The sequence below is a fragment of the Arvicola amphibius genome, chromosome 4 (genome assembly GCF_903992535.2).
Source record: "Arvicola amphibius chromosome 4, mArvAmp1.2, whole genome shotgun sequence".
Classification (NCBI taxonomy): Eukaryota; Metazoa; Chordata; class Mammalia; order Rodentia; family Cricetidae; genus Arvicola; species Arvicola amphibius.
In genome coordinates, this window is record NC_052050.1 from 155,464,492 (window position 1) to 155,482,696 (window position 18,205).

Here is an 18,205-nt window from a genome sequence, read left to right on the forward strand (position 1 = left end):
GCCAAACATTCAACCATTCCTTCAGGTACTGGGAAGGAGAGTCTCTCCCTCAAACAAGCATGCAGTTGAAGCTCACAAGCCAGCTGCTGAAAGATAACTCCAAACAGCGGCTCTGGAAACACACTAACGCATCAACTCTACCACTGGGTATACACCATCCACAGGCACAAGACCACATCTCTGCCCTTCAGCACACTCACATGGCAGAGTAGCGGCATCGCCACACAAGTCCCGCAGCAGACCTGGTCCTGAAACACAAGGAGGAAGCAGTGGTGCCCTGCTCTCAGCTGCCAGGATGCTCCTCCCATGTGAAGCACATGCCTGCCCTGTGTCTTCCCTTCCTGTGGGCCAGCAATTCTCCTTTTATACCTGAAGCCACATGAGTTCAGAGCCCCAGTCTAGGTCAGACTGATACGCCCAATAAAAAATCTGCATAAAAGGAAAAAGTAACACAGAGATCAGAAGTGATGAGTGTGTACACAGACAACTGGTTCTGGAAGCAAGGGAGTGTTTCCTCCTCTCCCACACAACCTTCTAGCCTGATGTCACCAGCTCAACTCACCAATGTCTGATGTACTGTACAGAGCAGACTAGAACTTAATATCCCAAGGGCAGCCTCAATCCCAAGGGTCTGATTCCAAATAGCAACCACTAAAGTGGAAGATGACAGGAGCACAGGTGGCCAGCGGGGTCAGACAGACACCTGGGAACAGCACAGGTAAAGTGCTAATAAGATGGCGTGCACAGTACCAAGGGAAAGGCTCCTGCACCACAGAAACTCTGAGCGCTAACTCGCACCCCAGAGACAGAGGAGCGGACAATCAGTGCCCTCACAAATGCTGTGGGAAATTAGGAACACCTTCATGCAGAATTCTTGCCAAAATTATTTAACTAGAATCAAATGACACCCAGGTACACATCTAACCAGACATAATGACACACAACTGTAATCTGAACCCCTCCAAGGGGTAGGGAGAGATAAGGCAGAAGCATCTCAAGTCAAGGCCAAAATGGGCTACACAGACTCTTGTCAAAAAATAAAAGTAAGTGACAGAAACCAAGCTGGAACTATGCAGAGGCGTCTCTCCTCCTGGCTAGCTTACACAGAAGATGCTTTCCAGTCAGGTGACAGACAGAGCAGTAACCAACTCTTGTCTGCCTAGGTTTTAGGCCTTTTCCACAGGGGGATATGTGCCTGGTACTTCAAACCTCGTCCAAAGCTAGGGATGAAATGGAGAGAGGGAAATATGGGACCTCCTTCTGCTATCTTGCTTTATGAGCATGGTAAAAACCTGCCCTATAAATATTTGTTTTGTACCCATAGATTAATGCTGCTCTCAGCCTATTTACAGCAGGTGACCACTAATACGGAGACGCATAGCAGGTGCTGAGAATGCATGGCGACTGGGTGCTCGGCCCCAACGGAACATCTGTACCATCGCCTCCAAGGCCCAGGGAACACTGCAGAGGAGGAGAAGGGAAGATTAGGAGCCAGAGGATGGGAGGAGTGCTGCTGTGACACAGAGTCTTCTGAACATGGCATGAGTGTCTACACCCATGAAGTCACAGAGGCAGCTATGTGTACAAGACTGGGACTTCGGCATACCGCCGTGCATGAAAGGAGGGGTGCACAGGGCCCAGCCCTCCTGGAGGAGGTGAAGGCAGAATAGTTGCTAGGGGAGGAAGAGTTGTAGTTCCTTGTGGTTTGGTCAGTGTAAGCCACCCTTGCTCACTTAACTCCCCACCTACACTTATGCAAGCAACCCTAGTTAAACGCAGTCAGACACAGGGAAAAAGACATCAGAGGAGGACAGAGAACTTGCTGGGAAGAAGGGCTTAGTGGGAGGAAAAAGAGATAAGAGAGGACAATGGGGGAACACTGTCAAAGTATACTATATTTATGCATAAAATTGTAAAGAAACATATAAAAAACAAAGATTCCATGTCATAAATGATAAAGGTGAGGGAACAGTTCTTTGTTAAAAGAAACTGAAGAGGCATGACAGGGTAAATGATACATGACCTCTTCTCAGACCCTTCAAAGCAGGAACACAGCATGTCCCTTTGAAAACAAGGTGCACATCTGAACACACTAAGTGGCTTGGAAACGATGAAAGCTGCATCCATAGTCCAGCACATGCACTCAAGTACTCAGAAGCATCACTGGGTCTAGAATGTAGTGTGAAAGCTTAGCAAGATACAATGGACCGGCATGCAGAAATTCGCAGAGAAGAAACAAGATGCAGAGCACCAGCACCAGAAAGGCACTAAGGCCCAGGGCCGTGGTCAGGCGTTCCAGCAGCCGTTCTCCAGGGAGAACAGGGCAGGGAGCTCTCTAGCATCCCCTCACCACATCTAACCTCTCGAGGTGGGAAAGGAAAGCACCCATCCTCCCGCCGGCCTTGGCAGAGAGCCATCCCAGAAGGTCCAGCAGCCTGCCCGCCCAAGATGGCAGTCACTCCCCCACAACTCACGCTGGGCAGCCAGGTGCCCAGTTCTGTGGAACCACAGCTGGGGAGGAGCGTGTTTCTCACTCCTGCTCTTGGCCACTCTTCGGTACTCCTGTGAAGTCAGTGGGTCCCTCCCTAGCTGGGTCACATGTACCATCTATGCCCTCAGCACACTCAGGTTTAAGAGACAAGTCAGCGAGCTCTAAATACCAAACACATCAGCGCTTTCCAAGACTTCGGCCTGTATAAAGGCCCCCACACTGAAGCCCACCAGGATTATGAGCCTCCCTCACCTGTAAGCCCCTACAAAGGAGGAGTGAGCCTGCCATTCTCTGGGAGTAAAATAGTACAGGCCACAGGAATCAATGGCACACCATGAGGGTCCCTAACAAGAGAAAACATCAACACAGACTGATACAAATCTGGGCAGACACGTGTGTTCTGGTAGTTGTTTTTAACACATACTCACCTAGACTTCGCATCCAAACACAGTGCGAGGGTTTGGCTTTTGTCTCACTTACTCAGTGAGAACCTGTCCTCTGCTGATTCCCAGAGCACAAAGGACACTCAGAGACAAAAAGATGCAGGACAAGGAGCTGTCAAAAAGAGAGAGGGTTTCCCCATCCAACCAGACAATGGCCTAGGTTTGTTTCCAAGAGCAAACAGCAACATGATCTAAAGGACAATCAAAAAGAAACCCGTCTGACTAGACTCAGGGAAGGTGGGAGGGGCTGCGGATCCAACTCTGTGAGACAGCAGCATCCACCCAGCTTGTGCACAGCTCTGTGTTCCATCCCCAGAATGGGGGAGAGTGGTAATAAGATATTATAAGAGACAGGAAGTAACTAGAGGGAAGAGGTGAAAGGCCACTGTGAGTACCTGCAGGGCTCCCACACAGAGACAGCAGTCACCCTATTTCAGGGCTCTCAGCCACGCCTGTGCATCTAAAGCTTCACCCACAGCCACCCAGCTGTCATGGCTATCACTGTTTCATTTGCCACAGGACCGAGGAGGAAAAAGCACAATTCTCAGTGAAGCATTTTCCTACTGTTTAGCCAACCCTGAGCATCCCTGAAAAACACCCAAGTGACCTAATGTAGCAGGATAAAGCATGTTTCACATACGAATGCCTGGTCCACCCATGTGATCTAATGTATACAGGATAAAACATACTTGACATATGAACACCTGGTCCACCCGTGTGATCTAATGAATATAGGATAAAACATACTTCACATATGAACACCTAGTCCTTACCTACCCTGGTGCAGTGACACCGTCCAAGACTGAGAAGCTTTCCCAAGAAGGTTCCCAGGCCCACGTGGTCAAATGAGCCAGTCCAGACAAGCCACCAGCACAGCAGCAGCATTACCTGTGACAGCCACAGCCTAGCCTGAAACCTGCACTCCTACCTGAAGGCTCAGAGGTACAACCCTGTCTGCGCAGCAGACACAGATCTTCCAACAGAACCCACCCCATGCCAATAACTGCCTACATGCCTGTCCACTGAACACCAAACTGAGCTCAGCTGAGCTCCCTATAAGATGGAGAGACAGTTCAGTTCAGAACTTTGTGAACTTCTCCCTTTTGTATGTCAGCCTTCCCAGAATTCCCCCAAGCCTCCGACAGTAAGGACTGAAGGGGCCCCTTGCCCTGCACAGGACCTGAAACGGCTCTAGGTATTCTCTAGTAGCTCAGAGCAGAAGCAACAGGCCAAAGTAAAAGACTGCACAATGGGTGGTCCTCCATTCTGCTGCTGCCTGGGACCTCCTCAGTTCCTCTTCCCCTAGAACTGCAAAATGTGTCGGGTACAGTTCCTAACTATGCCCAGGGCCCTCCAGCTCTGAATCTTCTACCATGTCTCAATCTGCAGGACCTCAAGGTCGCTAGGACCTGGGCATCCTTCCACTGAGCTCTACCACAAGGAAGCCAGCACCAAAACCAGGACTCGGTACCAGTCAGCAAGTGGCACAGAGCCATCTACCAGCCATCTGTCCTCTCACACTGATCCCCATATGTCAGGGCTGACAGCACCCACTGGGGACAAGTCAGAGTTCACATAAACCATCTGACAGACACAGAGGCTGCTTACCCATTACCCTTCATCTGCAACCGCTATGCAGCAAGGCTCTCAGAGAATGAAACAAAACTTCTGTAGTTCTAAGGACAAAATAAAGGCGTGCATGGGGAGAGAAGAGGAGGAAAACTGAGGTAACACAGACACCATGCAACTGAGCCCCCCACCATTTGTCTCCGACAGCACCCTAAGGCCTCTGGATAGCCCCACGGTTCCTGAGAAATGCCCAAGGATCCCAGTCCCCTAGATGGACACCCCATGGTCCCTAACAATTCCACAAGACTGCTGGAAGGACACTTTGTGGAGTTTTTGCCAGCTCAACAAATGTCTACTTAGTGATCCACGAGCAGTGACACATGTTCAAGGAGCCACAAACACACAGATAGCCCAAGGCACCCAGAAAGAAGGGAGAAGCGGCACTGGAGACAGTCTGCACTGGTCACAGAAGACAGGCTGCTCCAAGTACAGGTACAAGAAGGCAGAATAATCACTGGCCGGGACCACAGCTCTGTTCCCGACCTCTCTGTGTTCTCAGTTTCTAGGCACTAATGCCACTTCTCAAGAGCAGGGAGAGGTGCCAAGGAGTTGACACTGTGAAGCTATGACTCCTAGCACAGGTCACAAGTCACCGATCATCATGGACGTCTCCAACAGGAGGACACTGTTAGAACTCAAAAGTCCAAGAGGACAGAAACCATGAAGAGGTGATGACACAACTTCCTGGGTCACAGGAGGCAGGAAAGTGGCCCAAGTCACAGGTGTCAGAGCAGCAGAACACCGGGCCAGAGACCAGACGAGTCATCCCACCACAAGCCAGCACAGTGAGAAGGCAGGGAGACGAGCTGGAGAGGAGACCACTGGATGGGAAGTTGTACACTACGCAGACCTTTCCAGGGACAGACACTGTCCTGCAGACCTCAAAGCCAAAGGCAGAACTACAGCAGCTCATCCAACACCTGCAGCAAGCCACGGAAGACTAGGAACTCGACTCTCTTTAGGGCCAGAAGCATGGCCCAGGGTTGCAAAAACAAGTCCATGGACTACATTCCAGCACCCCAGTTAGAATAAACCCACACCTCACCCCTGCCATGGCCCTTAGAGAAGAGGCATGAGTCCTAAAGAAAAGCAAACCCAAGGCCAGACTCTCTACCCAGCCTTGGCATACATGCCTCATGTTCATCCAGACAGGGACAGCACCCTCCCTGCTAAAGGCTGCAATGGGGGTCTGCAGCCAGGGAAAGGTCTAGAGAGGCCAGATCAATGCACCTGCAGTAGGAAAGATGCAAACAGAGCAGGGAGGCCTTCCCAAACTCACACACTCACTCAACACTGAGCCGGGTTCAGACAACAGAACAGTTCCACTGGGCTGTCTACACCAGGCACCCTGCAGTGGGCACTCTCTTTTCTTCACATAGTTTTCTGAGGCAAAGATCATGGAAAGCTCCAATCCTTGGGCCTTACCAGGCACCTCTCCACTCCCAGAATGCTCTGTCACCCCTTTCTCCCCACCTCGAGCCATCATGACTCTCCCCCACTGGTTCACGTAATGTAGCAGTTTCCTCTGGAGGAAAATTTGTTAAGGCATGGGACAGAAAAGGTGAAACAACAAAGTATTTTAGGACAGAATGTTTACAAAGAGGTCCAAAAACAGGATATTCCAAGGAGGGCCAAACACACCATCCTGCTGCGAGGCTCAATTAAGACAGGAAGTAAACAATTCAGAATGGCTTCAGGAAGTCCCTGAAATTGGCCACATTCACTAGGCTCCTCTCTCCCAAGCGCAAATTAGCAGGAAAGCAGGTGGAGTCACTCTCAGACAAGCCAAGCTGCAAAGCTGACCCAAAGCAGACGAGGCTCAGGCCAGCTAAACTACCTGGAAAGGATATTCTCCAACTTGCTGAGCCATGTGCAGGCTGTACAGTGTGCTCTAGATTTCTATACAGGAGTGGGTTTTGGTGATACAACATTCTTTGAGTCATTTCTGCTCCTGTAAGTAACCCCTCACCCATATGCCTGTAAGTAACCCCAATAAATTCACTGGTTCACCAAACTGGACTTTTGACTGACATGAACACCTTATTTGGGGTGAATAAACACCTGTGTATGTTGTATTGCTCCACGACAAGTCTGTCACACAACAGCTGCTGTGTTTACTGTGAATATCCTCATCAGTGTGGACTTTGTAAAGCTAGGACAATGGGTACTCACAACAAGCAGATGACAAAGTACACACTCTACAGTGGATCTCCACTCAACCTCTTAATTTTAACTGTAAGTGTCTGACCCGAGTATGTGTCTGGACAGTGCCCCAGGAGTGCAGAAGAGGACATCAAATCCACTGGAACTGGAGTGGCAGGTGGCTGGGAGCTGCCATATGGCGCTGGGTCCTCTGCAAGAGCGGCAAGTGCTCTTAACACTGAGCCATCTCTTCGCTAGCCCCTTTCCACTTCCTATTTTATGAACTGAGAAGCTGGGGTCAACAGCAGCCCATGGCTAATAGTTTCACTGCTGCTGCTGGGACAAAATATCCTGGCAAAAGCAACTTAGGGGGTGTGGCAGTTTGAGTAAGAAGGGCCCACAGGCTCTCAGACTGGAGTGCTTGGTAACTAGGGAGCAGCACTTTTAGGAGGTGTGGCCTTGTGGGAGGAAGTGTCTCACTGGGGTGGGCTTTCAGGTTTCAAAAGCCCAAGCCAGGCCCAGTAACTCTTCCAGCTGTCTGCAGATGCAGATGTGCAACTCTCAGATCCTTCCCCAGCACCATGTCTGCCCACATGCTACCATGTTCCTCTCCATGATGATGATGAGCTAAACCTCTGAAATGTAGGCCAGCCCCAATTAAATGCTTTTCTAAGAGTTGCCATGGTTATAGTGTCTCTTCACAGCAATAGAACACTGACCAAGACAAAGAGGAAGGGTTTATTTGGCTTACAAATTACAGTCATCCCTGAGGAGGAAGTCAAGGCAGGAACTCAAGCAGCTAGCCACATCACATTCACAGGCCAAGAGAAACAAATGGAACTTCACTCGCTTGCTAGTTATGCTCAGCTAGCTTTCTTCAGTCTTGAGTTCAGGGCTCATTCAGGACGCTTCTCCCAATTAATAATCAATATAATCCCCACAGACATATTCCAGGCCAGCTTAATGTAGATAATTCCTCACTGGCTCTTCTCAGGTGATTTTTTTAGGTTGTGGCAAGTTGACATTTAAAACCAACCACCATGCCACAGATGACCCAAATACTCTGCACAGCCACAATCTAGTGACATCCAAAGCTCACACTGAGAGGACACACACAGAAAGACGGATAAGAGGGAAATGCCTGGACTAGAAATACACACACACCTTTAAATTCCACCAAAAGCGCAGACATGCTGGGCCTGTCACTGCTCTAGACTACTTCAGCTCCCCTACACCTCCAGACACAGGGAACCAGAAGCTGGCTGAGGTTATTGTTCAGGTGGGGGCTACACCCCAAGCTCCATCCCCTGGAGCTGTCTCAGTCCAGACTCTGCCCTTACCAGAAAGCCTGTCCTTGGTGGCTCCACCCCCGAGGGCATTAAAAGCCCCTACCTCATGGGTTCCCCTTGTGGTCTCTTCAACTTCCCCTGGGGTCGCCCAAGAATGCTTTGCTCAGAATAAACCTGGATTTATTAATTCAGTTTGATTGGCTTATTACATCAGTGGAGGTGGATTCCCATTAACCAGGAATTCAAAACTTAACAGTCATACCGCTCACTAGGTAGAAGAATCAAAAGATAAGAATTAAAAATTACTTTTCAAGAAAATATTTGAACTTTGTGCATTTAACTTTAAAACTTCTTAGCAGGCATGATTAGTGTCTTGGTTATGTTTAAATCACTGTAACAAAACACCATAACCTAACTTTAAAAAGACAGAATTCAAATGGACTTAAAATGTCAGAGGGTTAGAGTCCATGATATCGGAGCTAAGCCATGGAAGTAGAACAGCTGAGAGCTTGTGTCTTGATCCACAAGTAGGAGAGAGAAGGGGAACACACTTGGAATGATACAAGGTTTTTGTTTATTTTGGGCTAGTTTCTTTTGGCTTATTTTTTGTTTGTTTGTTTCAAGACAGGGTTTCTCTGTGTAGTCCTGGAACTCTCTCTGTAGGCCAGGCTGGCCTTGAACTCAGAGCTCTATGCCTTCCAAGTGCTGGGATTGAAGGTATAAATCACCAACCAGGCAAGACTTTGAAACCGCAAAGCCCACCCCCAGTGACACACTTCCTCCAACAAGGCCATGCCTCATAATGCTTTCCAAACTGTTTCACAACTGGGGACCATGAATTCAAACATACATATGGTTGGTGATTATGGGTGATAGGCTCATTCAAACAAATGTAGTGATATTTTGTTTATAATCTAGCAAACAAAGCTTACCTGAAGATTATAGAGCTAAGTCACTAGTTAGTCACAGAGGCCAGGCAGTGGTGGCACACACCTTTAATCTCAGCACTCAGGAAACAGAGGCAGATGGATCTCTGTAAATTCAAGGTCACCCTGGACTACAGGAAATTGAATCAGCCTAAAAGAGAAACAGAGCTCACATAAAGGTGATCCCAGCACTAGGGAAGTAGAGACAGGAGTGATATGGCTGGGCAGAGAGAGGACTATAAGGTGGGAAGAGACAGGAACTCGGATGTAGTCTGAGGATTCAGTCTGAGGTTTTGTAGAGACAGCAGCAGTCTGAGGATTCATAGAGACAGGGTCGCCACTGGTCCAAGTATTAGTAGAGGTAAGAACTCTCTAGCGGCTGGGCTCCACTTCTCTGATATCTGACTCTGGGTTTTTATTATTAAGGACCATTAGAATTCATGCTACAAACCACCACAACTAGTTTTGGGAATTCACAGAAACAGAATTATTGTCGGCTCTGTCCAGCATCCCAACCACCCTCTCCCTCCCAAAGAACAGGTGAAGTGACAGCATTAACTCTCCGTCAGCTCTACTACCTAAAATTCACCGGCATGGCAAGTTCCTTGCATCTACAGACTTACACAGGCCACTCATGAGCTCATTCTTAAGGAAAGAGGAATCAGAGACGAGTAACCCCTTCCTAGACCCTCACTTTAACCTCCTAAGTCAGCCTGGCCCGTTACAGCACTGGAGACTGAAGTCCTTTGGAACTCTTTCAACACGAAAGCAGGGGAAAAAAACCTCACTTGAAGGAGCCCAGCCTTCCACCCTTGAAGCAGCTGCAAGCCTGCTTTCAGCTGGGGCTCTGGAGTTCCACCTGTGCAGAATGCCCCACTGGTAACGCATGCCAGGCTGGAAGGAAGCACTGCAGAGTTATAGCTTCAACCTGGACTTCCCAGGGCTGCTCTTCTTCCACAGTCTCAGTCTCAAGTCACCACAGGAACTGAGGGTGCCTCATTCTTGCCTCGGTTTACCAGATTCAAGCCAGACATACAAGAGAAACCGCACTATACCATGGAGGCCCACTTTTCTGGAGGGAAAGAGCCTCTAGCAGGTATGAGGAACTGCAGGGCAGCCTGAAGGCACTCTCACACCTGCTGACAGGTCAGTGCTGTGAGTCACCAGAGAAGGGGTGGTGACAGCTGCATGAATTCCCACCGTTAGCCTTGCTGTGGCCTACCATGACAGTCAAGGCTAATAGAACTAGCACAGAGAAAAAAAAAGCTTTTCACGTGAGCCACTGTCCACAGAAGTGACAACTGAAAAGCATGTCCACATTCAACAAGGATCACTGGCCGCCAAGAGGCAGTCACTGAAATCAAGAGACAAACACGAGGCATGAGGAGAAGGACACACTACCACATCATGCTAAAGTATATTACAGAACATATACGCTGCTGTGTCAGGGGTCTCTAAAGCTATCTGCATGTGTGCAATGAAAAAATTACTAAAGCAGCTAAATTACTAATAAAAGATTACTAAGCCATCTCTAGACGGCAGTATCATGTATTTTTTCTGCATTTCTCTATTTCCTGAGCTTTATGCAACAAACACAGACTGCTAAGCAATTTAAAAGCATAATATTCACCACGGTTTAAAGCACAGAAAATGCTGGCGGTTGTAACCGTCCTTGCTTTTACTCAGCTCTTCGGGCCTACCTGGCACTCTCCATGGTGCTTGCTGCTAACCCCTGTTTCTAGCAGCACACAGAAGAAGCAAGCATTACACCCACTTCCCAGCTGACAGAGTGAGAGAGAGCAGTACGCCATGCATCTAGAAAGGAGCTGATGTCCAAAACACACCAGGAAGTGAAAACAGCCACCTAGAACATTTTCTCTATCGACATTTCTCAAATAGCATAAGGACAACCAATAGCTATTTTTTTGTAACATTCAACATCGCTAACAGCAAAGAAATGCCAAGGAAAACCACAATGAACTATCACCTCTCACCTCTTAGAATGTCTATCAAAACACAAAAGCTAACTGCTGGTAAAATGTGAAGAGATGGAATCCTTGAACACTGGTTGGTGGGATGTCAGCTAGTCAGTGCGTTACAGAAACTGACAGAGACATTCTCCAGGAAACTAAAAGTTAGCCTGTGGCCCAGCAATCAATCCCAGTACCAGGTGTATATCCAAAGACACTGAGAGAATGTTAGAGAAACACGTGTGTTCCCTATATACTTCAAGAGTGTTCACAATAGCCGCAAAATGGAAACCACCTGAGATGGACAGACGTGTAGAAAATAAGATCCATATGAGCAATGGGACACTATTAGTGTAAAAGGAGAAATGAAATCCATCACAGTGACAGCACGGTGAACCTGGAGACCACTAGTAAAGCCAGTCACCAAAGACCAATAAAGCACGGCCTCACTCACAGGAAGCCTACAACTGTTGAACTAAGAGTACAAGATGGCAGTCACCAGGAGACGGGAGGAAGGACAGAGCAATGGGAGGATGTTGGTCAGAGGGGACAAAGTCTAAGTTGGACAGAGAGTTTTGGTGGGCACTACACAGCATGGCAGCAACTACTGACAGCAGACACGGGAAGGTGCTATAAAAGAATTTAAAATGTTCTGATCACAAAAGTCTGTGGTGCTGACAAATGGCGATTAGCTTAACTTAATTATCCCGTGACATAGTCACATATCTCAAGCACAATGGTATACCACACACACGCAATAAGAAACTAGCTTGTGCCAGGTGGTGATGATGCATGCCTTTAATCCCAGCACTTAGGAAGCAGAGGTAGGCAGATCTCCGTGAGTTCAAGGCCAGCCTGGTCTACAGAGAGAGTTCCACGACAGCCAGGACTGTTATACAGAGAAACCTTTGATGGAGGAGGGTCATCTGTATATGTGTTACTTTCATTGGTTAATAAAGAAACTGCTTTGGCCCTTTAATAGGACAGAAAATTAGGTAGGCGGAGTAGACAGAACAGAATTGTGGGAGAAAGAAAGAGTCAGGCAGACACCTCAGGCAGTCACCATGACTCTCCTCTCTGAGACAGACGCAGGTTAGGATCTGCCCGGTAAGCTACCACCTTGTGGTGCTACACACATTAATAGAAATGGGTTAAGCAAGATGTGAGAATTAGCCAATAAGAGGCTGAAACTAATGGGGGAGGCAGTGTTTAAATAAAGAGTTTCCGTGTAATTATTCTGGGGCTAAGCTAGCCGTGCAGGAGCCGGGCGGGAACGCAGCCTGCACCTCCTACTACAAACCTTGTCTCAGAACTTCTCCCTCCCCTCAAAAAAGAAAACAAAACAAAAGGAACTAGCCAGTGAAGCAAACTTAATGCCAACAGATAGTCTACATTTTAATCTCTACTGATCTGAAAAACCAAAAGTACTAACTAAAATGTCCAAGAGTGAGGAGAGAAGCCATGTCTGTTCTAAATCTCCTAGGCCTCCAATGACTGATACATTAAGATTTTAATGAATGTTTCTGTCTATATAACGGAATCTTATATTCACAGATGTGTGAAGTAAGTAGGAAGGTTAACGGCGGTGGGTCATCATCCTTTCAGGTCCCACACAGCGGAGCCAGAACTGCTGGAGGAGAAAAGGGCAGTGGTAGGCCTCATGGGACAGGCTCCCTGAAATCCTCCTTGGCCACCATGAGAAATCGCATCTGAGCCTGATTTTCCTTTCCAGAGCAGACTCTGAACTGGAAGCAGTGTCTGTTCTCCAGGAGCACCCTGGTGACACACTGCCTATCTGTCAATTCCTCATTATAATCCAGTTCTCCCTATCTGTCAATTCCTCATTATAATCCAGTTCTATCTGTCAATTCCTCATTATAACCCAGTTCTCTCTATCTGTCAGTTCCTCATTTATACCCAGCTCTCTCTGGCCTCAGAAAGGCCAGTGCCATCTGGGCAGAGGACTCTGCCAGGGAAGCTCACAGCCAAGCATTGCTCCCACTTCCTAATTTCAACTTGGACTTTAGAAAATGACCTTAAATATTCCTATTTATAATGGTGTTAAATTACAACTTTTCAAAATTCCTAATAAAAAGCAATGCACATTAAACACTGGGAAAACTATAGACAGTCCTCTGATGAACAACTAAATCTGAGTCCACTGCTGCATTTCGTAACTTTGCTGCTAGCATCCCTGACACTGTGGGATGACATGGACTAAGCTTTATAAGATACCATTAGAACTGCATTCATACGGCCTTAACTTTAGGGTTTTTTAAAGTTACTATTTCATGTTCATGGGTGTTTTGCCTGCATGTATGTCTGTGCACCATGTATGTGTGCCTACAGAGGCCAGAAGAGGCATCAGATCTCTTAGAACTAGAGTTACAGATGGTTGTGAGCCACCATGTGGGTGCTGGGAATTTAACCTGGATCCTCTTAAGAGTAGCCAGTGCTCTTAACCACTGAGGCATCTCTCCAACACCTATTTTAGATACTGAATAAAAAGCTAGGACAAGCATCATGGGTGACGGGGAAGCCACTCTTCCCGAGGAAGGCAGCCTCTGCTCTGAACAACTGCAGGTTATCTGTCTCAATACGTTTCGGGTGCCTAATTAAGTACTGTTACCGGGTAATCTTGACAGCTAATATACTGTGACCATCAACAAATACATCTAGCACATTTGGGACCACAATCTGAGAACAGAAGAGAGAGAGAGAGAGAGAGAGAGAGAGAGAGAGAGAGAGAGAGAGAGAGAGAGAGATAAGGTGTTCTTATCACAACACCGAGTATATCATCAGCAATACCATCACTTTTTTTTGGAGATACAAATAGAAGGAAACTGGCATAGCTGTGACCAGTTTTCTGCACAAATCAGAAAAAATTATGTGTGTATGTGCATATGTCAGAGCATGTTAACATATGCAAGTTCACACACATGTACACATGTGGGCACCTGTCTTCTGTCAGTCAGTCTCAACCTTATTTTTTGAGACAAGGTCTCTATCTGAATCTGGAGCTTGCCAAACTGGCTTGACTATCTAGCCAGAAACCCCCAGGGAACCTCACTGCCTCTGAACCGCACCTCTATGATGCCGAGCACACCCCCACTCCTGGCTTTTTCCCGGCTCCTTGTGCTTGAACACCCAGCGCTGTATTGAGTAAACCATCTCCCTGGCAGCTACCCCAGAATTTTTAAAGTATATGGTTGGCGGAAAAAGAAGTTGTAAAAAAAAATAGAGGCCAACAAAATGGTAAGGGCATGACCACTAAGCCTGAGATATTCCATTCCTGGGACTCAGGGTGGAAGGAGAGAACCAACTCTCAGTAGCTGACCTCTGACCTCCAAAGAAGCACCGTGACACACTGGAAGACGTAAGCAAATACACAGAAATAAATATATGCAATGCAAGCTTAAAAACAACCAATCTGGTAACAAAACGTTAATCTTTTTTTCATTAAAGAAATCACTAGGAGCTTAAACTGGAGTGAGCTAGACAGTCTTTCTTACTAACACGATTCAGCCTAAAACAACCTCTTGGGGAAAGAAAGAAAAAAAAAACCCTTGATATTTAGTATTAAGAACAAAAGCTAACTTGGAAATTTAAGCTGTTTTGTTTGCCATTTGCAATTTTAAAATGTTTTCTGTCTCCCTTCTTTGAGAATTTGGTGGAAATTAAATGTGTAAGTCCTAGAATTGCTCAAGGGCACAATCCTGGGTCTCTCCCTGTGTCTGTGTGCAGGACACTGGGGCTCTCCCTGTGTCTGTGTGCAGGACACTGGGGCTCTCCCTGTGTCTGTGTGCAGGACACTGGGGCTCTCCCTGTGTCTGTGTGCAGGACACTGGGGCTCTCCCTGTGTCTGTGTGCAGGACACTGGGGCTCTCCCTGCAGAGGCCTCTGCCCTCACAGACTTACAAACAGATGGCTGAGTTTTCTTTTCTCCAGAAACTTAAAAAAAAAAAAAAAAAAAAAAAAAAAAAAAAGATGATTAGGGTTTTTGCATGTGTTGTTTTGTTTTTATTATCTCCTGGGGTAATTATAAATTTGAAGTGTGATACACTGACCTTGAAAGAATCTTGTATTTTCCTCTACTATACTAGTTACTAGTTGAGTAACTGGAAAAGGTATTTACTCTTCAAAATCAGCACAGAATGACATAATTGGTCCTCCCTGCCCCATCAAGGAAAAACTCACTAGCTATCCCAAGTGCAACTTCAGGCTCATCCCCTCGGTAACTAAGACTTAGCAAGGACCTGCTTTGTCTCAAGTGATGTTCTAGGTGCCTGAGGCAGGTCCATGTGTGGCTGTGAGGGCATCTCTGGGCAAACTCAGAACCATAAAGTCCTAACAGCGACCCGCCTTCGTAAAGCTGAAAACAGGAGTGTAACGTTCGATTCCTTTACAGCGATTTCTTACAATTTACACTGGTTATCTTCATGCGGAGCCTGAATCTGAAAAAAAAAAAATACTTTAACATAAACAAAACCCGGGAGCGTGGCAGGAATGAACTCCCGTGACAAAGGTCAAGATGAAGTAAAAAGTGCTCCAGTCCAATAAGGAAGTTAAGTCATTAAAATGACAAGGGTGGTACCCGAAGGACGCCAATATCCCATCTTTAAAGAGCTGTGAGGCTTTCTGAAATCATCCCAGCCACTACTCAATTACCTGCAGCAATTTCCTAGAGGACATCAAAGATAAATTAATAAAAACAGGGACACTTTAGTCCCCATAAATCGCTGTATGTCCAATTTCAATTAAATACACTTCCCAAATGTAATTGGATGACTTCTGCAATTCCTCCCAGGAAAAACAGAAGACTGTCCTACCAAGAAAGGAAAGCTATACTAGGTCGTCACCGGGTCGGGGTGCCATGTGGTATTACCACCCTTTCACACGGTGATCTTGCAAACAGAAATAACAAGATTTTAACACAAAAGTGGCTGCAAGCTCATCCACCTGAGCGTTCCTAGCAAGCGCTCTAAAGCAAAGCCAGTTTTCTACAGCTACAGCACTGCCCAGGAAGAAGAAAAATAAGGAAAGAGCGACATCCCTGGAGAGCGGCCACTGAACGACCACAAAGAGAGTTCAGCACGAAGCAGCAAGCAGAACAGAAAAGACAACCCCGAGGAGTTACCCCCAGAAGCAGGCTTTGCAAACCCAGTCTCAAACCTCATAAGTTTTCTAACGTAAGCATTACGGTTCGACAATCCAGGCACACCGCCTAATTTCGGGCCTGCAGAGCAGCAGACGAGGGCGTGATATCAGGAGGGGGTTTGGCCCTCGTTCTCTGAGCGTGGACCTGGCCTGACCACCTACTGAGGGCCGAGTCCGACCTGGATACGAAGCTGGGTAATTCCGAAAGGCAGCTTTCAGGACTGGGCAGGTGTCGCCGGCCAGCGGGGATGACCAACGTGTGCCACCTGCACACGAGCCAGAGAACCCACTGGTTCTCGTGGAAACCATCACAAGGTGTGGTGGGATCCACCCGCCGGCCACGAGGAGACATAGAGACGCTGCTTCCCGGGACCAAGGGCAGGGAGCCGGCGGGGAGGAGCGGTCGCCCCAGACAGCGACAGCCGCCGAGACTCAGACCCGACCCCCGGCTCTCCCTGGCCCCGGCCTCCTCCACCCCGACCCGGCCTCCCCCACCCCGCCCAGCCCGGCCCGGCCCCGCGCTCACCCACCTCTAGGCGCAGGGACGCCCCGCAGGCGCGCAGGAACTCGCGGATGTTGCTCAGGCACTCGCTCTCGTTCCGCGGCTCCGGGTAGACCTGCAACACACAGCGTCGCTGAGCGGGCCGGACGCCTCATCCGCTCCCTACCTCGGGCTGCACCAATCTCCGCCCCCTGCCCGCACCCGGAAGTGTGCCCCGGACCGGAAGTGACGCAGTCAAACCGCGCCCCCGCGAGTGCGGAAATCTCCCGCCGCCGCTACATTTTCCCCAGCCCTGCTCCGGCCCCCACGCGTGCCTCCTCTTTTCCCGCCGACTCCCCCCACCACACCCTCCTCCCGCGCCCTCCACGCGCGCGCCACCTCCTCCCGCGCCCTCCACGCGCGCGCCACCTCCTCCCGGCCCGGCTTCCGCCTCACGCGCGGCCCCCTACTCCCTGGCCCGGCTTCCTCGACCACGCGCGCCACCTCCTGGCCCTGCTCCGGCCCTGCCTCCTCCAGACCCCCCGCTCCGGCCCCGCACGCGCCACCTCCTCTCCCCCACCGTGGGCTCCCATCCCCTGCGTGCCGCCTCCCGACCTCGTCCTCAAAGTACAGAATTCTGCCTCTGCTGCTCGAGCAGCCCCAAGGAGGTTTGAGAGGACGTCCGCCCTGTCCGACCTAGGCTCCTGGAAGGTGTGCTTTTAATTCTAAAGCCATCGCTTAAAATAACGAGCAACGAATTCTGCAAGTCGGCACGCAAGTGCCATGATTTCTAAATCCTAAGCACAGGCCGTGTGATTTGTGAATGATGAACCAGAATAGCAGGCTAGTGTGGGTGAGGCATCAGAGAAGGCTGGTGTCCCTAGCCTGCACCCTGAGCAGTGGCAGGCATCCTGCCACCCTTGCCACATATGTTATGCACCCGACCGTGCCTGACACCAAGGGAAACAGGAGCAGAACCCGTGACCAATCGAAGGAAGACTCAAATCCATCAAAAAGGTTTTTAATTCTTAACGTTTTCAAATCTAAGGTTTTAGAAAGTAAGATTTTTTTAAAGCGGGTTAGAAGAATCAAATGTTGGTGTTTAAATCATCATCCAGAATTTTCGCACTGAAAATACTCAAGATGGCTTCTTATAAGGAGAAGTCACAACTTCCATCCACTTCTCTCAGGAATACAGTGGTCTCTGCAAAGAGCTTGGGTAAAAATTGCCAGTGTTCAGAAATACCCAGTGATGAGTCCCTCAGCGGAAATGTTCTTAGGAACAAAAGGCCCTCCACATTGTCTTCATTTGTTTGTTTTCTTTTGCAAAAGACCCATCCATAAAGTCATCACAAATTTATTTGTTAACTTTTACATTTAACCCCAGGAAAATGCAGCACATTCTCATCGACAAGTTGCTTTCTGCACGCATTCCCTGCTCCAAATGAGCAAAGCCATGCTCGCTTGCTTTAATTCTCAAACTGTGAGCAGATGCCATTTTTTCACGTCTAGTGTCATGTTTGTCTGCTTAGGTACTTCATCTGGCAGCTTCACTTGTTTTAGTGCCTCCAAACATGCTAACGTGCTATTGCAGTCCAGAAGGTCATGGAGATAGTGGCGTGTTTTACAGAAGAAGAAAAAGTCTACGTTAGATTGGGCGTGAGTTACAGTGCTGTT

General features: G+C 48.3%; 1 protein-coding gene across 3 annotated transcripts in view; it reads right to left on the minus strand.

Annotated features, from left to right (window-relative positions):
• Arhgef7 (Rho guanine nucleotide exchange factor 7) overlaps positions 1 to 18,205 on the minus strand; it is a 106,326-nt gene that overhangs the window by 59,935 nt on the left and 28,186 nt on the right. For all 3 annotated transcript variants that reach the window (XM_038325025.1, XM_038325023.1, XM_038325022.2), the window contains exon 2: positions 16,578 to 16,664. In XM_038325025.1, the coding sequence (XP_038180953.1) occupies positions 16,578 to 16,664 (87 nt within the window). The remainder of the gene's footprint in view (positions 1 to 16,577; positions 16,665 to 18,205) is intronic.